Here is a 26,773-nt window from a genome sequence, read left to right as displayed (position 1 = left end):
TGCCCTTCCCGCAAGTCTCAACTAAAACTGCACAAAGACACGCTATAATTAAGACGCAGTCAGAAAGTGAGTGCAGGCAAAAGTTATCTTTTAAGGGCGATTTTTTGTTGAAGCCTACACAGAGTTTCGTGGAGGTTGGGCTAACGAGTACACTTATTGGTGCCACTTCCAATCCGTCAGTTTAATCTTGGACATAATACTTTTTATGTCCAAGGTTCAATGTTTCACTACTGGACCCCCTCCCCCCCCCCCCCAAAAAAAAATAAATAAATAAATAAATAAATAATAAATAAATAATAAATAAATAATAAAAAAAAAACTTTCAGACTCAAAAAGTAATATATACGGAAATATGATCCTGGCCAGGTGGGATCTTTTCATAAAAATCCCTCATACCGACCTGGTATTTACCCAGGCCCTTGTTCGAACAGACTTTAATGAACTATAGATAACCGCGTCTGGTATATTCCTCTGGGATTCCCCTCATCACTGAGTCACATGTCGTACGTCCCGAGGTCTATCTCGTGATATCTCGTGCTTTCCACGTGAGGAGTCAGGCATATGAGTAAAGATATGGTCGCAAAATTACCGAATATTGCGATAGGGACTTTCCAAATTGCTGGGCCACATGTACTTCCACGTCTCACTAAACTACCGGCTGAACTATATATATACTTTACCATAATAAAAAGTTAACTGTTATCACATCAGGGAAGAAACCAAAGTAATAGGCTAATATTATATAACAATAGTTATAGATCAGTGAAAAAAAAGGAAAATAGAAAATGAAAAAAAAAACAAAAACAAAAACAAAAAACACGGCTGGTGCGTAATCTAGTTCATTTCCAAATTGTAAGTGGCATATATTTGGCCACCCCTTAAGAAAACCGGTTAATGTTAATGTTAATGTTAAACAAGGATTATCTACAGCGCATAGGAACGTCCCTAAATAGTTGCATTTTTTATATTGCTTTATGAAAATGTTTTTCAGACACTACTAACATGATAAAATGGAAGCCCATGGGTCTAATTGTATATATGGCTTACGTAACCTGACCATAGGCTATCCTTTACTCCTTTAAATAAACAGGTAACAAATTGGCCTCTCATAGAGGATGTGTCCTTGTTCAGACATTTTACCTTAAAGAGGGTATTTATGCTCTCAGTGAACCATTAAAACGTAATTATTTACTGAAAAGTATAACCCGATAGTTCTTAGCCAAGTCCTGGCACGGTACAATATTGTCTATCCTAGTTCGAGTTCGGAGAAGTCAGGTCGTGAACGCAGTGCATCTGCATAACATAAAAACACCTGACCACGTGACCTGCTGTTATATATACAGGCGGCGAATGAGGTGAACTCATTTTCAACTCAGTAAGCGAGCAGACAGCGTTACAGCGCACAGCGCAAGTGGAATTTTACGCGTTACAATAAGGATATATTTGACACGATTTCATAATGGGCTACCCAGAGTCATTGGGAAGTGTTTCCTATGTTCAGATGAACAATAACAACAATGAGATGACATTAAACGACGGTGTTAGCAGGTAGGTGTATTACCGTGGAGAGCGCTTTGTTAGATCAGCTGATCGCAAAGTGTCGGCCATATGAGCGCTTTTTTCCGTACAGTGTAGTTTCGCTTTAAGGGAATTTACCAACAGTTCTTTTTTTTATGGCTAAATATATTTTTTGTCTAATTTACAGCACTCTTATCTCGTCACCGAGTTCCCAGGACATTTGCACCTCACTGCAGCAGAGTGTGGTGGAGGCGAGGAGAGAGGGTCGCATTACCTGCGGCGTTTACCAGGCGGCAAGGGTGCTAGAAAAGTAAGTTTTGATTCCTGGATAAAATGTGAATAAATGGTGTTAAAACCACGACATGTTTTAGTGATGCACTTTTGTTGCAGATACAAATTATCGATGTCATAGATTTACACGACCCCACGCCTGCATTATGGCTGATGTCACGAGGACATTAAATGGTTGAAATTATTTCGCAGACCATGTTTATTCTAAATTTAGTTAAAAATTAGTGTTCTAACGACTGATAATGCTTGTTGCAGCGACCCTGATGACGTGATGGTGTGCATATTGGCAGCAGACACCTCACAAGACCTAGAACTCCACATTCATTTCACGCTATTAGAGGCATTTTGCTGGGAAAACGACATCAAGATAATTAAGGTAAGATATTTAAGATAATAATACCTCACATGCTCTTGAATTTTATCTCACTTAGATAAAGCGATTCCGACATTCTTTGCGTGCCTTAAGAGTCCTGTAACCCAGACATATGGTTCAGGTAGACAATGGTAGAGAGGTGCAAACAGCTGCGTTGCGAGGGGTGCCAGCTATTGTAGTTTGGTATCATGATTTTATTATCCTTGGGCATTTGGGATCCGATTTTTGACAGGAGGTATACGTTGGTCACACTTCTGAGAACAAAGACCGGCAGGTGATCGGGTCCACACAATGGTAGTAGTGGCACAAAGCAAACAGGAGGCACGCGCCGGCTTAGTTCAACGTGGTCGTATGGGTACTGGTCAAACAAAGAGATCAGGGCTTAATCGATCAGCTGGCATGTCCGGCGGTATTGTTATCAAGGGAGATGATTAGGCGGAGCTGGTCAGAGACAGAGATCTGACCACCATATCTTATTGTGTGACGTTTTCAATCATTGTTGTGGTCAAATGGTCTGTGCTCTAATACAAACCCAAAACGACCCCCGGTGCCTGGATGGATCTCTTTGTGTCTGCGACCCGGTAAAGGGGTTGTTCCGGCGTGCCAGGTCTTACCGGCTTAACACGGGTTGATTACCAGTTTTTAAGGTCGTGTCCCAGTTCATTGTGTTAGATAATACGTTTATTTTTGCCATTACCCCAAACTTCTGGACACTGACAAGGTGGCATTTCTTTGTCTTGAATGAAAAGTTTATTTTTGGTATTACCTTTAGCTATTACCTTAAAGCTGAGGATATTTCAAGGATACATATGTTTACTGGTTATTAAGTCGATAAATGCCCCGGTACGGCTAGGTGGTGAACTTCTTTCCTATCAAATGTCTTGGTATTTGAGGTAAAAGTTACACAATAGATTGCTTGTCCTGAGTGAAGTTTTATTTATTTATTTGTTTATTTATTTTATTTAAGAAACACGTCCCGACAAGCCGTGTCCTCGCCGGCGGGTAGTCTGAACTTAATCGATCACTGATACATGTTTTCGGAGTTTGTTGTTGTTAATAGGACATGTCTGCTGGGATTTTGCCTGTGAACCCATGGAGATATTCGTGAAATTTTTCTCCTCTGGAATTCGTTATAGTCTTTGTCACTATGGCCTGTACTCTGCATGTTGCACATGATTCTAAGGGGGTTAATTTATATTGGAGCCGTCCGTGACGGAATTCGATGAGATATTACGGGCATTATCATATGATGCTAGTCAGAAATTGGGTGAGAGTTTGTGTTTAATCTACGCGGGTGCCGTGTCTGTGCCAAGGCCATTCTCATTAGTTCTTGTGTTCAAGTTTTACTCTTTCGCATCCGGGATTCCTGGTAGAAATTTTAAACCGGGAAGTGAAATGTGTTGACATATCCAAAAAATGTGCAAACAGAGGTGTCTTATACAGGATATGTCCTATGCTTTGTCGAAATAAACAAGTCGCCATTAATTAATCAGTTTAACTGTTTATGTATTCATTCTATGAAGCTCGATCATTTGATATTTGCCATTTCGTTAAAAACATGTTTACAAGCAAAGTGCCTTGCTCACGGTCCCACGCTTTTTTGTTTTCTTTAGGTCGACTCGGCATCAAAACTGAAGAAGTTGGTCTATGATGACAACTTGCCAGCAAATGACAACGATGAAGCAAATGGTCACAGACCCGGGGCCAGGGACGTGGACTGCGTTTTGATCCAGGTATACATTTAATGCATTAAGCTCAGTTTTTTCAGGGTTAAGTCGGGTCGTGCGACGGGATATTTCTGGCTGTTATTCATTGTAATATGGCATTGGTGCGACTTCCTTGTGTATTTTTTACAAGAAAAGCAATCGCATTTTTTTGGTTTCAATGCCACGTGTTTGCAAATTTTTCAATGTCAAACTTATTGGATATATATCTTCAGGGTTAGAAAAGATAGGTTTAATTATATTATTTTAGATAAAACTGATGACTTGAAGTAACCACATTATTGTTGTCAGGGGTTGCTTTTGACTCCTCAGCTCACCGTAAAAGTTTCTTACCTTTACAGCTAGGTTAAAAATCCTTCATGATAACAACCGAATTTGGATTGAAAAACACCACTTAACAACTTGGATTTCATGTCAATATTCTTTCTACTTTCAGTTTCCAAAACAACAAGAAAGTACTTCAGACCAGGAAGTTCTAGAGTTCTACCGAGCAAGTGAACAAATCCTACCGAAGCCAATTATCGAACTACCAAAGTGAAGTGAAAGGTGACATCGTCATCGTTTCACCTCTGCGTCCCCTGTGACGTATTAATATGGTCATTTGTGTGCCCGGCTTTAACTCCAGCCTAGAGCATGGCTTCGGAGGCCGTTAAGAGTTAAGACCCCGTGGACGAGGCAAAACTCTGGGGTTCTCGAGAAGCCCTTCGCCACGTGCCCTAGTGACCATCATGGCGACACCATGCAAACCTTGGAGAGGACTGGACCTATGTCCACTGTGGGGTAGACTTCTTCACCACTGTCACATAGAACTGGATGTCACAACGGTGATACAAGACAACAAGACCAAATCGCCTCGTTGACAACAACGTGACAACTGAACAGCCACGAGAACTGTGGGTTTCCAACGTAACCTACTCATAGGTTGCCCTTGAATCTACGTGACTGATCGCTGACAGTTATTACAAAATTGACTGGGCTAGAATATGATACAGACTGGTAATAAGACCACAGAATGCGAATCTTCTGACCCTAATCAATATTTCAATCAGTTTTTAAAGAATGTTACAGAATTCTGAAAATGAGCGATCTGACACTTTTTATAATATATTTGACTTTGTCTATAGTACAGTCTTTCAGAAATGAAGTCATTTTAACAGATTTTTAATTTAATATGGAAAAATAAAGATGTGTGCATTGAAGCATTGTCGTTTTAAGTGATTGACTACCCTTTGGGTTCTCCAATGTGGAAATTACATTTTCAAATTTTCGTCTTCGTCAACGTAAGAGCACCCTGAGCTTCAGAGATAATTTGACACTAACCTCTTCACTATTAGCCTATCTTCATCGTGTCAAGTAACTTGACACGATGAAAATAGGCTAATAGTGAAGAGGTTAGTGTCAAGTTATCTCTGAAGCTCAGGGTGCGTAAGAGCAATTTGGAGACAATATAATTATCACTCCTGCATGTGATATGCTAGGCAAAATATTAGAAATAAAAGTAACTTTCAAAACGAAGCATCGATTGTAGCATGAAAAAACGTAGCACTTTTATTTACGTATTTAAAAAATATTTTATGTGCTAATATAGCAGGTATAAAATGTAGACATATAAGTGCTAGCGCATGTTTTTTTTTTTTTTTTTTTTTTTTTTTTTTTTTTTTTTTTTGTTTTTTTTTTTTTGTGCCACCACGATTCATAGTCCAAATAGTGCTAGCACTAGGATGATAGTAAAACGTCCTTAAGTATCGTTGTTGACAACACAGAGAGACCACCAGGGACAATCTGCAGTGATAACTGCTATGAAAAAAATTCCCCAAAATTAACATAGCTGGTAAGAGTGATGTGAACAACCTATATTTTGAACCTTGTAATCAGGTCCTGTAATACAACCTAAATCACATCACAGCGTCCTTTGTCTTCTCCCAACAAAACCACGCTCCAATAACTGAACAAGGTTACTCAACCGACCTATATTTTGACCTGTGCTAGTTTTATAACAAGTATTTCAATCCTCGTGCAACCACGCGCGCTGCTGATAAAGCTCTAGTCATGAAAATGTGATATCACGGTTTTCGTACCAAGGCAAACCCAGTGCAACGGGCAAAGGGGAATTATTCTGGCTTTCCGCTCAGTTCGTGCTTCGCCAATATATTGTAGAAAACAAATGTTGTCACGATGCTGCCAAAAAAAGGCCTCCAAAGATCGCGGATTCCTGACATGCCCTTCATTCCATTTTTAATGTAGTAGATAAAAATACGGCCGCTACAGTACTGTGCCCCTAACAGCTGATTCACTGATTTATGTTTTCCAAAATATATCAACCACCAAAGCCCTGCCAACTCTCACCCAATTCATACACGTACGGCTCAATTCTAATAAATGTCCCTGATTATATATCCTTGCTGCACAAAAAAAAAACAAAAAAAAACAAAAAAAAAACAAATAAAAAATCCGAATCCCCCACGTACTAGATTCTGATCCTACCTTGAACTGTTACCATAACATTTCCTATATCTCCTGGGAATTAGGAAATGCTAGCATGAGGTTATTAACACGGGGAGCCCGGAGTTCCCGAGAATCAAAACAAGCGAGTGAGTTATTTCCCGGAATATTGATTCTATCTCATTTAATGATGTAAAAGTGACATGTTTTATTGGTTTATTTGATTGTCCTTTTATTTGCTCACGAAACCAAATACCAGAACGAAAGACATATTGCAATTATAGTAGAAGTGATCTCTCTCTCTCTCTCTCTCTCTCTCTCTCTCTCACACACACACACACACACACACACACACACAGAGAGAGAGAGAGAGAGAGAGAGAGAGAGAGAGAGATGAACGCCCCAATCTGATTCACGCTGACATCATTTCAATAACGGCGTTGTTGGGTCTTCCCTGGCTGACTCAGCTGTTGTATGTATTGCTCATGCTGACTGTGCAGGTAGTTAGTCATGGGCTTGCACTACTTACCTGATTGACTTGTTGTATGACTCCTCAACCAATCAGCCGACTAATGGCATCCCGATGTCTTGATTAATTGGAAACCGTTTTCTATATTATCAGCATGTCTCTGCCGTTTCTGTTAGCTAATGGACACTGCAAAATTCTGATTATAATTTTTATACTCAGAAAGTTGAATAACAGCCACTGCTGGCTTCTGCGGGATTTTGTTTTCGGAAAACTCAATTTTTCAGGCGAACACATCCAATTTGGTCAGTCATAAATATTGCAATGTCTTATCTTGTTTTTAGTTATTCACCAGAAACTGTATACCAAGGGAAACAGTAAATTGATAGTTGAATCGATCAAACTTGCTGCATTTTCTGTGTCTTTGGGCCTGTTCAGCACCAAGTTGATTCGCGACCTAATTGATCCGCGGATCAAATATGGCCGACCCACCTGAAAGCTCACCGCCGTTGTGACAGTCCGGTAAGAACCGTGGTCGGCTTCCCATTACTTTGCACAGGTGGCATTCGTCCCATATACTATATTTGTCCCAATACTCCAACTAATGTAAACCCTAACCTGGACTTATCATGTGGGAGCCCGGACTTCCATGCCTAGGTCTACCATTCCTGTCACACACTGGAATCACACGGCAAGCTTTCAAGTGGGTTGGCCATATTTGATTCGTAGATCAGTTAGTCCGCGGATCAACCTGGTTCTAAAAAGGGACTTAAGTTGCATCTTGAACGGACGCAAACTTCGTGGAACTATATGTTCTCAATATCTTATATTAAACAAACTGCGATAGCATACACGTATTAGGGTAGGTTGCATACATGTTGGAGCATGAGGTTTCATAAGAAAATGTGGTCATTTCACTATTTGTGTCGTGGCACGTGGCACAAGAATTTTTACGCTCGAGAAACTGGAATTTTACGTAAATTGGCCAACGCCGTTATTTAACCAACCAACTGTCCACCTGGAGAGATTGAGATCTAGGGTGAACCACTTGTGTAACACGCACAGGCACACACACACACACACCCAACAGACAGAAATGTAAATATATGCACACGTGCACAAATGTGTTAACACACGCACACGCACGCACGCACATTCAGGCAATTGCCCATGCGCGACCGTGCAAATCTACAACTCATAATTTTTCATGGATGAAGAATTCACATGGGCTAGAATATGCATACCTCAGTCAAGGCTTGCACTGAAATAGGCTGTATATACTTCATTATCGCAGTCGCTTTCCTTGAAATATGCTAGTTCCTGTTAACCGTGTTTACCTCCCAACAGGCATTAAGTAAATATGTCCAAGAACCTTTGGCGAACGCAGCCAGCTTAGCCTATAGACGGATACGTATGACGTCAGATCCGTCAAACAGAGAGATCAACGACTGTACATAAAATATGCGTCCGGCTAGTAAATAACCTACTCGTATTTAACATATTTCTAGTGACCTATTTAACTTTAACATGCACATAACGAGCCCCCAAGTGTGATACAATAATGTAATATTGACGAATAAGATTAAATGATCTTTATCAGCACTGACAAATCTGATTGGCTCATGTTTCGAATTTTTGCAATAGGCGGAATCTGATTTTTTCCCAAAACGCATCCCTCCATAAGTACATATATGCATAATGCAATGGCCATGATGCAAACATAGGAGCATACGGTGTCACTATTGACCAGTGGTTGATCTCTAACCCCCATGTTGTCGTGGCCATCAAGGTTACCCCCTTGTTAACTGTTTACCTCTAGAGGAAGGATTAAGTGCCATCGTAAATTCCAGGTCGCGGGCCGGAACTATTCTGACAACATAAACATCAATACCAGACCACGTGATCGGGCGTTTAACTACAGGCCGACAACTGGGTGAACTCATTTAACAAACGGCAAGCGAACAGTGAAGATATACTAGTATACATTTAAGAGGAATATACAAAGCGAATTATACGATGGGCTATCCAGCGGCACTGAGCGTATCACACCTAGAGCTGAACAATAACAACAACGAGATGACAATGACCGAGAAAAGGTAAGATTATTATATATTATAGGGAACATTTTTATAATAGGAACATTTGTCGAATAGCCGTTTCTGACCTGGGAACATTTAGCTAATACTCAAAACATGTTTCATTCGAATCCGTTTCTAATGCAGTTAACATCTGTATAACTTGTAAAGTTATTTAGTTAAGAAAAATTCTAGAATACATATTAAATTCGGAAATATTGTTAATTGCAGATTCAGCAGTCCGTCCCCCGTCTTCTCTGACGTCAGCACGGCGCTGCAGGCCAGTTTAGGCCAAGCGAAAGAGGAGGGTCGTATCACACTCGGCGTCTATCAGGCCGCTACGACGCTAGAAAAGTAAGTTCTATGTATATACTAAGATTGTGTCTGAGTCTCTCTCCTCGAAAATCATAGTTGACATGGTTGATTGTAAAAATCGGTCGCAGACACCATATCTCTGTGTTTTAGACATTGTTATGAATGAAAAAGGTGAACAGATCTGTAAACGTGATATAAATAAAGTGTTAATATTGCAATGGGTTTCAAGTTCAAATGCTCTTGACTTGCCATAGTTATTTTAATCATCGACTTGGCCTTGGTCCAAATAACCTGTGCATCGATATCTATTGCGTTGCCAGTAATATTTACGACAGTTAAGAATCCCGCTATCAGTTTCGAATGGTTGTTTATGTAAATATTCATGTTTGCTAAATGTTTATTTGTCCTTCACCGAATGTTTGTTACATGAGTGCTTGGCTTTGTTTTGCAGCAACCTTGAGGACGTTATGCTATGCATACTGGCGGCTGACGATTTCAACAATCTTGAACTTCACATTCATTTTACCCTGTTGGAGGCATTCTGTTGGGAAAACGACATCAGCCTAGTCAAGGTGAGCATTTATCACTTCATCACATTATTGCATGTGCACCTAGCTCGTTCTTGACTTCTGATGCAATTATTTAAAAGTACCTGGTAAGCCTATATCTTTAACTGTCAGGTGGGCGCACCTGGTACGGGAAGGTACTGAACAGCTGCTTAGTAAGCATAAGGGGTCTCCCAGTACCTGTCAGCTCTCGTGCTTTGTGGTTGCTTCTGCAGGAGGGCCGAGAGGTGACCCATCGATCACACAGAATGCGATGAGTAGCGTTTCTCTAACCTGCTGTTAGGGGTTAAGAACCTTTCAACTATCTGACAGGTGCTCTGTTGTCAATTAAGGACCAGTACAGGTTATATTTAGCAGGTGAGCCCAGGTTAGGGTGTGTTAATGGTCGTTTTTCTCCATATGTTCATGATGCTTTAACATGCCACGTGAAAGCTGTGATGTGCAGCATCATGCACCTCTTAGATAAGTCTTGCCATTATATCATGTCTGCCTCGTGTTTGACGTGACGAAGCGCTTTAAAGTCACGACACATACGGGTGAATGCCTTCTGCAGATAGCTACCTTAAGTGCCCCTGATTTGACCAGGTAGAACAGAATACAAAGATAACCTGATTTATAGCGTGTTCACAAGTGGACTAACTTACACCAGAACCAGCTGGCGTAGCCATTGATCCATTGTACCATACGGACATCCATTGCCCATTATGTCACAATGTTGAAATAAGCAATCTAGTCGTCTGGTCATGTCTGTTTTCTGGTCTGTATTAGTTCTATATTGAATCGGCTGTGGTTATCTCACGAGTCCCTCTCTGGTGAGATACCCCCCTCCCAAGATGTATTGGCGGCCAAAAAGGTTTCATTGGTAGCCAGTCAGTTGGTGATGCATATTTATTAGTTAAACAGCGACTTCGTTTGTTAAATGTCATCACACCCCACAGGGAAGCAAAGTTCAATATGCCGACCTCCAAGGTAGTGGGTTTTTGGACAGAGACAGAGTTGATAACGGTTAATTCGATGAACGATGCAGTGTTGTGCATAAATTGTGGCATTAGCGTATCAGGTTAAGCGGCGGCCCTAGTACTGTTATGTAAACTCGTTAAGGTAAATGTCAGCTCTCAGGCCAAGCTGTCCCGGTAATATTTTATACAGAATTATATATAACGAACAGAACCTAGAATAATAAGATGTGAAAGGAACTGTTTTTAACTTCACCTCAGGATGTGAATGGAACAGTTATGTGCTCACCTCAACCACCAGCCATGTTATTTCAGCTGAGATAACTTGTGGTATTGTTAGACGCCAGCATATCTAAGGTTACCTCCCTAACTTTACCATTGTTATGATCTAAACCTTATGATAAGAATCCTGAGGACATGCAGAGATAGAAAATGAGTATGTATACATTTGACTTTAGTTCGTAGGTTTAGCAGTTGGCTGAGTGTAGGCGAGTTGTTTTATGAAAAACATATTAGTTTTGCCTACACTGAAGTCATAATCAGATCAAATTATTCCCCGTCTTACAGAAATGGCCCACTGGGACCACTCACATTTAATTAAGAACAAGACACGTAGAATAAGGCGTAAAATGTAAAACCAGAATAAAAAAACGCTCCTTGTAATATTTTGTTATTCTGTATAACGGTCATGAAAACAAGGACGGAAGGCTTTCGGCAACAGGTGCGGACAACGAAGCTTAATTTGGACACTATTGATAAAATGTCGATGACTTCGTATAGTCCTAAAATAAATTGTGAAAAAACGTTAATTAGAAAAGTCAAAACAGGAAATTTGCATCTCTATTAACTTAAGTGCTGTAGACGTAGGTCGTGTTGACTGGTATAGTCGGCTAAATACGTTGTCAAGATTCGTGAACTTAATTTTAACGGTCATATGTTTACTTAGACTGTCAGTCTTCTTAATGGACAGCTTTCAGATTGTTTACAAGTTCAAAGATCAGTTAAATAACAAGGAAGCACAGGATGTTGATCTGTGCTAATTTGAAGTGACAACTTTTCTTGGCGTATTTTTCCTGATTTTAATTGTTAACATTTTAAATGGTTTGTAGCTTGCAGTTAATATTTGATTGTATAAAATTCGGATGTTTATTGTCGTGATACATTAGCAAACTAAAGTACAGTAGTTCCATCCTGTTTAAAAAAATCGTATCGTTTGTATTTTTCAGGTAGACTCTTCCTCCAAGCTAGGGAAGCTTCTATTCGACGGCAATCTTCCAGCAAATGACAACGACTTTGCTGCTGGCCGCATTAATAGCCTCCGACCCCTGGACTGCGTTTTAATACAGGTGAGCTTGAGTTACCTTACTTAAAACTCTCCTGCTACCAATCTGTAACTGAGGATTTTCTTTTGCTTTTAGAATGATTTCTTAGGACTGCTTCAGTTTATGATAACCTATGATATGATAAACAAAATTTGATGTGGCTTTTAATTATCTCTATAGTATTGGTTGGTAATGTCAATATGGACGTAAATTAAAAAGTAAGCGTAGTGACTTGCATTTGACATTGTTGGCAGGGAAAGTAAAAAGTTAATCAAATATGATCTTTTACAAGGTTTCTCAATCATGGCGAGCTTAATCCACGTGCCTCACGTACTTATATAGAGTTTACTTTTGCGTAGTAGTTATTGGATTTGTATTTATTGTATCATTTGCAAATTCCAGAACAGATTTTGAATATTTGACCTTTTAAAGCTGCGTTGTTTATTTCTATTAACACATATTTTTAATTTTTATTCTTCAGTTTCCAAAAGAAACCATCAGTCCTCAGGATAAAAAGGTTCTAGACTTTTACAAAGCGAGCGAAAGTATGTTACCACGGCCCATAATCGACCTCCCGGAATGACGCGGACGTTGGGGAACTGTTCTGTGAACCAGCACTGCGTTCCACTCAGCGCAGCGAGTCACGGGTTCCGGTGTAGTGCCTTTGTCGTGAATACCGGTGTTATCCCGTTGTTGTTGTCTGTGTCGTAATCCAGCTCGCCTCGTCCAATACCGGGGCATGCGTAAACATTGGACCGCCATCAGGGGCAACGTGACCGTGTATCGGTTAGCTTGGAGAAAAATGGACGCTTACTTAGAAGGGACTTCAGATTGACCTCGACTTGGTGCTATATGCTTTTTTGGTCGACGTCCAAGTTCCAGATTTTGTCCCTTTGGAAAGAAAGACTAACTATTGCTATGGCTAATTTCTAGTCTTTACCAAAACGTCATATCCAGTTGGCCAAATGAAAAACGTGCAATTAATGACTCTGTGGAGCTCGTATTTAGAGCGTTGAGTTGACATCGAATTATCATATTTAGACTGATATTTAGATGTATTGAGATCCACGTAAAAGTGCATGGTAGATGGGCGACTTATTTACCTGTTCAAAGTATGTGATAAACGATTAAGTTGAAAAAAGTTTGAACCTTCTCTGATATCTGCTCTGATAAACTGTTTTAACTTATGATGTGGCTTTTAAAAAGGCATATCGTAATTGTTTACGTGCCCTAGACGGGAGTGATGTAAATTATATTTCTCTTGCCATATTTTTGTAAAGATGTAAAGGATTGCTGCGGCTGGCCGCATTTGCATGCTCATTAAATATCCATTCTTATTTTTTTACATTCGTATTTAAAATCTATTTATTGAAGCCGTTATATTTGTTAATATTTTGTTAAAGTTGAATGTGAGGAGAAGAATAAAGCTTTGAAAATACTTCTATTTTTACTTGTTTATTATATGTTTTTAAAGCGATCGATGTGGATATATCAAATTTAAAAGTACGAATCAGACAAAACTTGGGAATATTTCTACGTTTCGCCTTGTTTTATAAACCTATCAGCAAGATTTCAGTAGGGGGTTTATTGTAAGAGAATCCCATTGTTTCCAAATAACAAAAACAACGATGATTACTTTTGTCTGAGTTTGAACAAATGCTCCATGCTCCATTCAAAAGTCCCAAATCCATTGACATATGCACGGTATGCCCGTAAAATAGTCAGTTCTTATGTACTCGATGACTGTAAAAAACGAATTCCAAAAAATTAGTGTCGATGAAGAATGTATCCTTCTTAATCGTTTTCCGATAGGCTGTGTGTGTGTTGCTATGGTGACCAAACGTCTAAGACCTGATTATCATTTCCAGGAACGTATCCGTAACGGCTGCAACCTTAATTACTTACTTAGATTAAAGGTCAAGATACAGGAATCGGCAAATTGTAACTGCCTTTCACTTTTTTCTCCATTTCCGTAAGGTATAAATGTTTCAACATTTTATTGATTCACGAAATAAAGATATTCCTAGAAATGTCTACTATCAAGTCTCTGCGCAGTTGTTTTTTGTCGTTTTACAATCTTTGGTGTTGAAGCATTTCCAAGAAGGACAACGGAACAGTACATCTGTGCCCATATTTGCATCCTAAATTCTACTTTTGCTGATATATAATTGACTAGGGAGTGTGGGAGTTCGTTTTCATGAAAGATAACATAGTTTCTCGTGCTTCATCAAGTCTGCTGACGCTGTGCAAACCACCATTGCGGTGCTAAGTTTTAAAACAGAAGACTAAAAATGCTGGGCGATGTTTTTCATCATTCATTCCACTGTATTTTGAAATCTTAAAAAAATGTTTTGTTAATCACGCATTTTTACTGAAGTCTCTAGACCTACTTCTATAACATGTCTATAACATGTCTAGCCTTATTCTCCAGTATATATATATATATATAGAGAGAGAGAGAGAGAGAGAGAGAGAGAGAGATAGAGAGAGAGAGAGAGAGAGATAGAGAGAGAGAGAGAGAGAGATGCTGGAAATAAGAATATATGCAAAACCATTTATGAATAAAGGATTAAACTGGATGCATTTTAGAACACTCATTTACATTATATACGAGTACATGTAGATATGTTTTTGTGGACTTCAGAGATCAATATCCCCCACCCTTCAGAGAAGAGGCATGGTGAGTCTGCCTTCCATGTAAATAAAATTATATCTGTGCCGTTAAAGAAATAAGGATATAAATAAGTTTATAAAAACAGTTTGAAACACATAGATGCACAAAGCTGTACCTGTATGTGCCCACTCGCTTCAGAAGATGAATATTCCAGGTAAAATTTCGCTTTCTACGAAAACAAAACACAATTTCTCTCATAGCTTGTAAACGTTTCCAAGAAATATTGGAAAGTCATTGAGTAACAGCCGTCAAACCTCATTCACTTACAGATATCTTTTACAACTCCCAGGAGTTGGACAAGACGCCGCCCCTCTATCGATTAACTGTCCTACATTTCCAAGCAATGGCGTAAAAGTGATTTTCCGAGAATCCTGCATCTCTAAAGCACAGCATATTTCTAAGCCTTTTGTAAGTAATTGGTAACCAAGTGAACTCTCGGTAGGGTTAATAAGTACGTAAATAGGCTATGTTTGGATGGCAGGTGTGTAATAGTCAGCTTACTATACTCATGGTTAATGAACTAGTGCTAACAGCCACGCTGAATACGGGGTTACACATTTCAAAGGACTAAGCTGGCATGTACGTAGATATTGTTTCTTCAACGTCATCTGCTATTTAACAACATCATTTATGTGAGGGCTCCGGAGTCCGCGAACTTGCGACTTTGCACGGTTTTTCAGGAAGCTTGTTTTTTCAGAAAAAAAAAAAAAGTTAACTGGGGTCTTGTCACCCTCTCTCTCCCTTGATCAGCCAAAATAGCAACAGCTTTTCTTGTTGCCTGAGTATGACAGCGCTCTTTTCAGTTGAATGTTTTATGGGTTTTTTTCGGATAGTAATGCAGGGCATAAAAAAGTTTGATGTCAATATTTGAGTTACGTTCAGTAAAATTCAGCTTATCATTGTTTTTTCCACTCTAAATCATCTAATCACCTTTTTTTTTACTAATACTACTTCTACTTCTGTTACTACTACTATTACTACTACTTCCATTATTATTATTATTATTATTATTATTATTATTATTATTATTATTTAGGCTTTTGGGTCCGTAAAATAAGTTATCAGAAGAAGGCCATAAAACATTTCGCTCAACATTTTTTTTGGTGTAGATTTTACAAATAAAACGTAAGTTTTAACGTGCACCTCTGCTATCAAAACATGTCATATAACTTTTAGATTAAAAGAAAAAAATTAAAAAGACAGAATAAGATTTTTATGCACATTTTGTCGATACAGAAGTAGATACTAAAAAACGGCCCCCTCTCAAATGCATGTTTTACTTCTCAGCAAACCATCAGTGTGCATATTGATTTGAAAAAAATAATTTTCCATCATCTCCGTTTCAACAGTGTGCATATTTCTATTTATTTCCAAATAGAATTTTCCAAGCATAAGTCCGTCAATAAACTAATCTAGTACATTGCTTTAAAGGAATCCATTTAACCACAGTTAACACTAACCACATTTCGTAGTATCCAGGGTCGCATGCTTATTGTATTAAACAACCCACCGACCACGTGACCGAGCAGTTTAAGTAGTAGTGATTCCTTAGGTGTACGCATTCTTACGTCAACGCGTGTGCAGAGAACATCGCATAACACGGGTGAAAACACAAAACTGATAAAGATAATATTTCAAGGATGGGTTACCCAGAATCACTGAGAAGCGTTTCTTATATCCAGATGAAGAATAACAACGAAGAAACCGTGGACGCAACAGTCAGAAGGTGAGCGTATTCTGGAGTGCCTTACATTGACACTCTGGCTTTAAGAGATTGTTGGAAACTCTTTTCTTTATCGAGCGCCGTCATGGCGTTAAATAATGAAGTAATGACGGTGATAGTGTGATTGCTCGAAGTAAATATCACGTTCAGAACCATAGATGACCATTGCTGTTTATCTTACAGGTGGTCTAATTCAGTAAAAATGCGTAAATTCCGGTTAATACGATAGAGAATTCCCCAATATTTCTGTGTCTGCAAAGTTAACTTCAGGGAATTAAGCTATACAAATACATAGATATTGGTGTGGTAGGCCTATAAAGTGATAGACATCAAATTATTAGGGATCAAATATGTAGAAGCTTTTGGTGGTCTTATAGTTTCTACATATTTGACAGGAAAACAATTGGGCAATGTTGTAATTGCCTTGAAAATAAATATGTCGATGAGTGTTAAAATTGATTAAATTCTGTTAATTTTTCAGCATCGTGCCTCCGCGCCACAGCAGTGACATCTGCCGGTCACTTTGTGCCAGTGTCGTTAACGCCAGGGAGGAAGGCCGGGTGACTTGTGGGGTGTACCAGGCGGCAAGGCTGCTGGAAACGTGAGTGTTTTAGACAAAATACTTGATTGCTTATAAAGGCCAAAAAGCTTGCCCCAAAATATTAAGACTACTAATGTACTCTGTGCCCTGTGCGAATTAGAAGAAAAAAGAGGGTCTGTAAAATGTAATATTTCTGGAGTAAGTGGTTGATTTAGCATGCCCCTTCTTTTGATTACCTAACACGTTCATTTTCAAAAAAAAAAAAAAATGTTAGTTTAAGATTTATTGTAGGCTTAGTGCAAAGATTTAATTTTATTTTCCAGAAATACCGATCACGTGATGTTGTGCATACTGGCAGCGGACACATTAGATGATCTGGAGCTGAGCATCCATTTTACTCTGCTAGAGGCTTACTGCTGGGAGAACGACATCCGGGTCATTAAGGTGAGTAAAAAAGTAATAGTTAATGGGTTTAGTATTAAAGCACCGTGTTTCTGCATGAAAAACGCTGGGCACTTCTAAACACCTGGCTTTATTGCATTAAAACATAAGTGCACCTGACACTGAGGTTAATACCTGCCATACAGGTGCATGATGTCAGTTTTTAATGCCAGGGAACAGGTGCGTGTGTAAAGTCAAGGTATCTTAGGGACCATTCTGAGACCCTATCGTACTAACTGTGGATCGATCTATCTCCGAGGGGGTAATTTATTTTCGTTTAGCAGCTTCAGTAGGCGTGCCAGATATCTAAGCCGCTTAAGCTGAATGCAATTTAGCGAGAAGCCCCTCGGAGATGGATCGATCCTGTTAGATCGATCTAGGTATGGGAGCCCAGTCTTACATTTCACCCTGATGACCAGTTAGTTATAAATGTCACTGTAGCAGTCAGACGGCAGAGAACAAAGAGGAGCCGCTGGCATGACAACCTCTGATGTGACCTTTAACGTGAACTTGTTCAGAGTACTGCAGTAGCACATCATATTGGTCATTTAAACCCAAACAGCTAAATAGGATTTGTACATTTAAATTAAAATTAGCATAATTAAGTCATGCATTTCAAACGTGCAAATATTATATTAAAAATCAGTTGGTAGGCAATAAATCAAGGGCAATTCTTCTGCTGTAAATCAAGACCTGGATCGACCTTTGAGCACTCACAGACCTTGTATGACTGATGAAGTAATGTAGTATTCATGTCAATGAGAGTTTCTTCCGTGACCAAATGAAGTAGGCCTAATCTTGAGAAACATTGGAGCAAACCAGTCGAAGCCGATGCAGGCCGGTTAGACTCTTTACAGTAACAGAATCATGAAGACACTTACAAAGGAAATGATAATACCAGTACATGACAATGACGTTTTGGCACAAAGGCATTAATAAGACTAAGGTCAACCACGCAAGGGCACTGGAATCAAGGTCAACCCCTTGCAATAGGTGCCCAACATTAGATTCACAAATAACGTCTGTTAGTTGGGTCGCGTTGGCATAATTGATGTCATAAAACCATTTTAAATTGAGTCATTATGTCTCAGTTTAAATCATCATGTCTCTGCATTTTAATTTGAAAGACGTCTCAGTCCGAGGTGAAGGACACTTCATGGACTCCTGTCAGGTCATGGCTAATGGATATAGACAGTACAGTGTAGGTTGGATTTTAGCAAACTGTGCATAGCAGTTAAGATTTTGAAGCAATTGGGGCTGCATTATGGAGTATACATTGGGGCGCTTAATAGGAACCGTAGTCAAAGATGCACGTATTTTCCTATCAACTTTAGAAGACGCGGTTTAAATTGTTTATTTTTCATCTGGACTTCTTAGTATTGCGAATTCGATCGGGGGAATGAAAAAAGCAAGCATAACTGTAATTATTCCTAGGTTGTTATGATTTATGATTTATCACGTGCTCAAAGTTCCACGAAACCTGTCATTGAATATTAGATATGATAGTCTATATTAGATATCTTAGGAGAGACCCCATTCTTACCACACTATTTGTGCCACATTACTGCATCATTTAATTATTGCAAGGTGCAAAGAGGGTCCTGTCAACAATATCCAATCAACTGGATATGGTTTCCCACATTCTGAGACACGTGATTACACTTGGCCTTCATAGGGTTTTTGATTATGATTGCGGTCAATGTACTCTATTTTGTATAGTTTCTTAATTCACGTGACTTTGTTTTTATTTTTTTCTATTAGGTCGATTCTGCGACGAAGTTATGGAGACTCTTGTTTGACGACAATCTTCCAGCAAATGCCAACAACTATGTGGCTGGCCGCAGTGATGATTTACGGGCACTGGACTGTGTTTTGATAGAGGTTAGCATCTTTCTACAAAAATGTATAAATGGAATCTGGCGATTTCTTTTAATTTAACGAACAAGGAATAAATTGCAATTTAAAACCAGACCAATACCTAATTACCCTCATTCTTCTTCTCCTCCAACGTAAGCTTACATTGGATTGATTGTACTGTTTCACCTTATCGCCCGATCTACACATTTACAAGATATATACGTACATGTCAATTATTGATTACATAATTAAAGCAAAACAAGGAACAGCTGTGGACATTTTTTGAGGTCTGAATCCACTTTAAATTTGGTAAATTGCCTCATTTCAGTTCCCAAAAGAAAATAAAAGCGACGCAGACGCACGAGTTCTAGACTTTTGCAAAGCCAACGAAAACGTTGACCAACCAAGACCAATCATCGAACTTCCAGTTTGAAAGGTGGATAAATCCATTGTTATCAGTCCATCGCTTCGTCCCAGCTAATGCAGAAGCACGTGTCTGAACCACGAAATCAAGTGCCTTAACCACGAGAGATTGGCGCCGACTCCGGTTCCAAGGCATAAAACATATAAAGACCGTCTGAGCTAATACTTAAACCATCCATTGTCTTTGTGTTTAAAAAGTCTCAGGGTGCCTAATAACAGTATTAATGGTCGAACAATGCCATTCGCCATCAGTAGAACTACCTGTACGATGTCACACAATGACACCGGTTATCGTACCTGAAAGCAACTGTCGCTGTCGGTCTAGAAGTCGCCCAGTCGCCGTGACGCAGCTCAGGTAATGGCATCCAATGTCGATCCTCTTGTTCATTACGATGAAAAAAAAACGGTTCAAGTACCAGAGTGCCTATAGCTACATGCAGTAACGGTGGAATAGGTTCCCGTAGCCGCGTCACGGTACCTTGTGATACCCGCCTGTCTAGAAGTCGCCCAGTCGCCATGACGCTGCAGGGACGGTCACGACACCTTCAAAGAAGAGATATTATTTTTGAGAGACTACTCTACTCGAGGATGAGGACTTTAAAAAGATCAGAACATTTGACGGTGTTTGTGTTGTATATTATGTCAAATAAGTTATACCTGTATCTCCTGCCGTCCACACAAATGAAACTTATTTATATTAAAGGTATTCTACCCGGGTTTGAAAATGTTCCAGAGCTACATTTTCATGCCCACATATCCTGAAAAGCTCCTTATCTCTCCTTATCCAGACCTTTAAAACGGCAAACTGAAATAAAAGTACTTGGTGTCTTTATTTTCTTCTGAAATATACAGGAAGACACGCCGGTGTGACAGGAATGGAAGTCCTAGTATTGGAGTTAGTATGCAGTGTGGAAAGAATGTCACCTGTACAAAGTAATTGGGAACAGACTACGGTTCTTAGCGGACTACCATTCCTGTCACACCTGTCTAAGTAGCTGGCCATGAGTTTAAAACTAATTTGTTTAATTAGAAATTGTATGAAATAACGAATTGTATGAAATAACGAAGGTTTTCAAAAAAAAATGGGTAATTTTCATTGTTCTTTGAATGCACTGTTGTACCGTAATGCGTAGCGGTTAAATAAACTCCATACTATTGATACAGCTGATGGTTTCTGTCTTTATTTGTAATTATCTATTGGCATATTGGTGACGTTAGATCAGACAGATAAAGACTGGTTGTGTCTGGTTGTAGACGACGTATTCGCAATGTATTGTGAAAATGGCGGGGGGGGGGGGGGTGAGTTATTTGATAATCCTGACATTTTGTCTCTTTCACACACAGTACATTTTAAAAATATGTGAACCGAGTAACTACATATCTTGTCTTTCTTGGTCGTAAATATGCCCATGAAATATAACAGAGGTGCTAAGCTTACTTAAATCCCGATTGGGCCGATTTTTGTGTGCACCAAAAGGTTCACCAATTCGGGGCAGAAGTAAGTTAAAATCGTAAGACGTAAGACATATTAGTCACAGTACATTGTAAAGAAGAACGATTAGACCAAGTGATCACTAGGTCAAAATATGATGTTTTTGTCAGCAAATCAAACTGCGCCACCCACCGTATTTGTATCCAAGTTAAGCCGCGTTGGTTTGGCTTCCTTTGGTAAATTCATCATAATGAGACGTTCTGTTGAGGTGAAGTGTTCAAATCATGACTGAAGGACCGATCTTGACTGCTGACACGCCTTAGGCCCACCCACTGCCAGATGTCATGTTTCGGGTGGATGATGTAGTCTTCTTTTCAAAAAAAAAAAAAAAAATGCGCGACGATCTTTTTTTAAAAAATGAAACCCTTGGAATTAAAACCAGTGGTTGTTGTGGAGGTTATCATGCAAATACGGTTCATTTAGAGAACGTAATCTGATTCAAACGTAAGGTAAATTTTAAAAAAGGGAAAAAAGGAGAAACTTGAGTGAAAATTATTCCGCGCAAAAAGTATCAAAAACAAATTTGTTTTTCTTTAAAGTGCAATTAAAAATTGTTTTAATTTGACATCCATGCGATGATCTTATTTCTGAAACTCACAGATTTGGTCGACAATAACCACATATTTTATATTGTTTTTACAAATTAACCATAATTTTCAACATCCGGAACTATTACAACTGACACATTGTTTTCTTAAAGAACTTCCATCTATTGATCGGGCTTATACACTGTCAGTAAGAAATGAATTCAGTTCGCTGCATTCATATAAATAAGAGACCTCACTTTCACTTATCAAAGACCGGAGAATTAAGGACGCGCAGTTAAATGTCACCTGACCACGTGGCCTACTCCTTAAGTAGGCGCGGCGTCTGAGGTGAAACCATTCTCAACTTTACGAGCTACCAGTGCACACTGTCAAGAACGAGTGGAACCTACAGTATTTCATTTCTGGCATATTTTGAATAAGATGGGTTATCAGGAATCATTGAGGACCATCTCGTACCTTCAGATGAACAATAACAACAATGACATGACATTGCACGGCGTTGGAAGAAGGTAGGCAACTTTCGTTTTATTCAATAAATTACCCACAGGGGCATATCCAGGATTATTTGAAGGGAGGTGGGGTCCGCGGATGCGAAGCCGACCCCCACCCTTTGAGGTGGGGTTTGGAGGCCCAGAAAATGTTTGGTATTTTAGAGGGCGACCGGTGCTATTTGGTACAGTTTAGAACTTTGATTCAGCTAGTCAAAATTCTAATTTCAAGAGGGGACCATTGGTGTGATTTTTTTTCAAAAATTGAAGGGGGGGGGGGGGGTCAGGACCCTGACACCCCCTTAAATCCGCCACTGACACATACAACCTTTTGCTAACATGTAAAAAGACCAAATAACTGCTGCGCAAAATATAAAGAATCATTGACTTAAATAATATTATCATATATAATTTTTTTCATCAGCACGTTAACAACGCGCTCCAATGCCATCAGCGTATCTCTTCAATTGAGCCTGCAAGAAGCTAAGGAGACGAATCGTGTTACCTGCGGTGTGTATCAGGCAGCAAGGAGACTAGAAGAGTAAGTGCTTTGAAATACTCAAATTATTATTCCTGATATACATTTGAGGTACTCTGTTTACTTTTAAAAGTGAATAATATGCGTACCTCTTGCAGTGATTTTTAGACCAACTTGACGTATATGTTTTGAAAATATTATGTATTGAAATTGTTATGTTTCCATAACACACCTAACAACACCGTTGCTAATACAGGTACATCTATGTTATTGTTACAGTACGTAGTTGGTATCTAATGATGTCGTCTAATTTCCAGAAGTTCAGACCACGTAATGCTGTGTGTATTGGCGGCGGACACCTTGGATAACTTGGAGCTATGTATTCATTTCACACTATTAGAGGCATACTGTTGGGAGAACGACATACAAGTTATTAAGGTATGTAACAGATACATGTAGCGAGCTTATTCTTCAACTTGTACTTATCAGTGCAAACTCTGAGTAGGGAACACATACTGTATCCAAGTCAGTCCAGGTGTTAAGATTGGTACAACTGCTATAGACATTCACCGGGCTGTAAGGTGTACCTGATCTCTGTGTATTAGTAGAGACAGGTGCTTGAGGTGAAAACGCCACAGATGCGTCATTGTGGCAGTCAGTCACTGACTGCAGGCAGGCCAGCTGACCAGACACGCCGTCAAATCAGATATTATATTCTATCTATTATGAATACCTGACACATAGAGACAGGTCAAAAAGTAAACTACCTGTGGGTGCGAACTCATGGTACCCCTATGCCTCTTAAATGTACGATACAAGTCGGTTTAATTACCCTGAATATTCAGTGCAGACCTCGTGCATGGTGGTAAAAAAATATATGTTAAGACCAAACACACGAGAGACCAACATATGTTAAGGACAAATAATCTCAGCCTGAAAAGACCTATTGTATGTCTGACCTGCATACATCGCCTGGCCCGGGAATGACCGGGTCATGTGGCCTGCAGGATGATCGAGTAATTTGGGGGATTTCCCTGCAGTGCAGAACGATGGTGATAAATTAACAAGTATATGGCGAATATTTATTTAAAAAGTAATCATGTAATAAGGCATTTTGTGATAGAAAGAAGACATACTGGAAAAATAATCAAATAACCATTTGATTTCCATCAACGTGGACGCAAACCCGGATTTTAGCAATATTCATAGCTTAAATAATGATGCTCGGGGCGACTCTTTGAATAAAGTAAAAATTGAATAATATGCAAATATTTCATTCAATCAAAAATGAACGTTATTTTATGATGACGAGTGACCCGTCAAATGTCTTTACAACGATAAATTAGGTAATGGCAACTTTCACCTCAAATGCCTCAATTCTGTGAGGTCAGGTCTTTTGCAAGTGAAGTCTCGAATGTGATGCAGAAAGGTGAAGTCACTCGGCTTCATTAGAGTGAACATTTCAATCAAATTTTACCCGTATGAATCAAATAGTTAGAATATTAATTGATTGCCATGACGCATGTCCGTTTTTACTTCTTGGTCTTATAGAAAAAAAAAAGCAGGGGTGAAAGAACAGGAAACATTTTAAACAAAGGGTTCTACAAATCTCTGAAAACATATTTTTCAATAAATACGGAGTAGCTCATCCAGTCTCATATCAACGTTTGCTGAAAACAGTTCAAGTAAGACGTGCATATACTGGTACAATATTGTCCAACCATATTACATATGCTTCATTAGAAGACACTTCAAAAATACAGTTTCCGTATGTCAGATAGGCCTACTCTTGGTTCAAACCTTTGAATATATTGACAAAGTGTCGTCCCTAATTTGACGGCTTTAAGACATGAACTGAGCATATATTTTAATGTATCTTGAAATTAATGATATTTTACAGTAAAGGGAACGCAAGATGTTAAATTAACAGTGGCTGTTCGTCACTTTTTATTCATCAATTTTGTTAATCAATTTAGAATTAAAAACAACATAAGCCATATTTGCTAAAAACATGATTATTTTATACTCTCTAGGTTGATTCGGCGACCAAGCTTGGAAAACTTCTTTTAGGCGACAGTCTTCCAGCAAATGACAACGACTTCGCTGCTGGCCGCAGTAATAACGCGCAATCTCTGGATTGTGCTTTGATAGAGGTGAGTACCTTATCTGTAAACATAACTATTTCTTTTATTTGGAATAATTGTCTTTTAAGCTTGAAAAAAAAAAAAAAAAAACTGAACGAGAGACACTTTGCGGAAGTAAAAGAAATACATAAAAGCGTGACGTAGGCTGTACTACTTGCGTCGGATCGTGTTCGGGTAGGGCTTCCAATTTCGTCCAACAAAATGCCATGGTCACGTTTAGGAGAAATTCACAGGTGTTTATATGATATTCTCACGTGTCGTTTATTTATAATAATAAATACTGACTTTGTTTGTTTATTTTGGCAATGATATTAAGTTTTTCCTTTCATATATTTTCAGTTTTCTAAGGAAAATAACAGCCCGGCAGATGAAGAAGTTTTAACATTTTCCAAAGCCAGTGAAGGCGTCTTACCTAGACCAGTCATTGAACTTCCGGAATGAAGAGAGCCGGCTGGCTGCTGTCTTCTCAGCACTGCGTCCCAGCAAACGCAGAATATGGCCCCTGTTCCGCGCGGGATTAGACAACGGCCCAGTCCGTTCCAGTGGCATGCGCTTGCGCAGTCCATGTGTATTCGCCCACGGCGTCTCCACAATGGAGGGCACCATCGCCTAACACTTGAGGGCACCATAGTCACCAATTCCCTGGTTATATGCCATTTTGAAGGATGGAACTACACTGTAACATACAGGCACCCTTGCAGAATCACAATACTGGATTAGGGGTCGTTTGCCCCCAGAAAAAAAAAAAACGGACGACACATTTTATATTTTTGGTTGAGCATCCGAACGATTTGTGAGAATGTTTGTTGACAGTTTTGCTAAATTCTGCAATTATACTCGCCGTTGGAAAGGGCTTTTAGCGTTTATGCGGTGTCATCATACAAATTTTCACAATTCTTTTTTTTTTATCAAGACGAGCCTCTTGTAGGATCTCATCAATAAACTTCATTTCTGTTGATTTTCAAAGATGAATCCTAATAAACAATATTCATTGTTTTTGCAGAGTTTGTATTTCATTTCACATGCAATGATAGAAGAGGTGATGTGTACGTTTCGCGTTAACATGAAATTTCAAAATGAAACGATGAAAGAGGTTGGACGTCGGTATAACGAATAAGGAAAGCGCACTGTTCTCAAATCACTCAAATCCCTAGTAATCCAGATGTAAGTCTTAAATCAAGTACGGGAGCTAAATTTATCTCAACTGAGCTAAATTAATTTCCAAATCAAATAGAGGTGGTAATCCTTCTTAAGTATGGGGAATGTGCCAAAACCGTAATTAGTATCATACGCTTTTTTTTCTGATTCCATTTTGCGTCACTCAGTAAAAGAAAACTAGTAAAAGATACAGCCAATTAACAATTTTAAAAAGTGTTCTTCTTACTTGAGCTAAACAAACTCGTCGTTAACGTTATCTAAACACTATAAATGAAACAAATTACTTCTCGTTAAGTCAAATTTATTTTATGTGCAACAAAATGATCCCAATATAGATCAAATGGGTACTTCAAATTAAGCAGAAACGGCAGGTTCGTCCTGGCGTTCTGAGACGAACAAGGTGCATTGAAATCCGACCACCGTCTATGACGTCATGCTGAGAGTTTTTAGTCCGTCGATTACGTCACCATACCAAATGAACTGGCTTACGCGTTTTCTTCCATGTAAATTACGTTCTAGAGTCCTGGCGCAGGACCTGAGAGGTCTTTCTATCACAATGTAATATTGTATTAAACAAGAATTATATGGATTTGAAAAGTAACCCACAATGTAATTTGAAGTCGTTTCTCTTAAATGTGTCTTTACTTTGAATGAGACATCTACAATGTCTGTAAGTGTGAGCTGTCAGAATTGGCGTTATGACGCAATGTTGGATTTTTTTAATGTTATAATGCGAAAGACACAGGCTTTGTTTCCCT

The 26,773-nt window shown here is 39.0% G+C and overlaps 4 protein-coding genes across 5 annotated transcripts; all 4 read left to right on the top strand.

The window, feature by feature from the left end:
* The first annotated feature begins 1,349 nt into the window (after window positions 1–1,349).
* LOC106170745 (growth arrest and DNA damage-inducible protein GADD45 gamma) lies at window positions 1,350–5,105 on the top strand. Its single transcript, XM_013550734.2, has 5 exons — window positions 1,350–1,548; window positions 1,706–1,828; window positions 2,065–2,185; window positions 3,796–3,915; window positions 4,343–5,105. The coding sequence occupies exons 1-5, from the start codon at window positions 1,460–1,462 to the stop codon at window positions 4,442–4,444; spliced, it is 555 nt and encodes a 184-aa protein (XP_013406188.2). The 5' UTR covers window positions 1,350–1,459; the 3' UTR covers window positions 4,445–5,105.
* A 3,621-nt stretch (window positions 5,106–8,726) lies between these two features.
* On the top strand, window positions 8,727–13,486 carry LOC106170754 (growth arrest and DNA damage-inducible protein GADD45 alpha). Its single transcript, XM_013550745.2, has 5 exons — window positions 8,727–8,910; window positions 9,121–9,243; window positions 9,656–9,776; window positions 11,953–12,072; window positions 12,530–13,486. Exons 1-5 carry the CDS (start codon window positions 8,831–8,833, stop codon window positions 12,629–12,631), a joined length of 546 nt encoding a protein of 181 aa, XP_013406199.2. The 5' UTR covers window positions 8,727–8,830; the 3' UTR covers window positions 12,632–13,486.
* A 2,293-nt stretch (window positions 13,487–15,779) lies between these two features.
* LOC106170656 (growth arrest and DNA damage-inducible protein GADD45 alpha-like) lies at window positions 15,780–20,868 on the top strand. Its single transcript, XM_013550633.2, has 5 exons — window positions 15,780–16,448; window positions 16,927–17,046; window positions 17,310–17,430; window positions 19,189–19,308; window positions 19,613–20,868. The coding sequence occupies exons 1-5, from the start codon at window positions 16,363–16,365 to the stop codon at window positions 19,715–19,717; spliced, it is 552 nt and encodes a 183-aa protein (XP_013406087.2). The 5' UTR covers window positions 15,780–16,362; the 3' UTR covers window positions 19,718–20,868.
* A 1,048-nt stretch (window positions 20,869–21,916) lies between these two features.
* LOC106170635 (growth arrest and DNA damage-inducible protein GADD45 alpha-like) lies at window positions 21,917–25,853 on the top strand. Of its 2 annotated transcripts, XM_013550610.2 has the most exons (5): window positions 21,929–22,256; window positions 22,660–22,776; window positions 23,031–23,151; window positions 24,747–24,866; window positions 25,197–25,853. In XM_013550610.2, the coding sequence occupies exons 1-5, from the start codon at window positions 22,168–22,170 to the stop codon at window positions 25,296–25,298; spliced, it is 549 nt and encodes a 182-aa protein (XP_013406064.2). In that variant the 5' UTR covers window positions 21,929–22,167; the 3' UTR covers window positions 25,299–25,853. The 2 variants fall into 2 exon arrangements, with proteins under 2 accessions (XP_086857733.1, XP_013406064.2); XM_087001607.1 differs by lacking the exon at window positions 25,197–25,853 and having other exon boundaries at window positions 21,917–22,256; window positions 24,747–25,174.
* The last annotated feature ends 920 nt before the right edge of the window (window positions 25,854–26,773 follow it).

Source organism: Lingula anatina, chromosome 1 (assembly GCF_051362555.1).
Source record: "Lingula anatina isolate TDL-2025a chromosome 1, LinAna3.0, whole genome shotgun sequence".
NCBI lineage: Eukaryota > Metazoa > Brachiopoda > Lingulata > Lingulida > Lingulidae > Lingula > Lingula anatina.
This window is presented reverse-complemented; position numbering and strand designations above follow the sequence as displayed.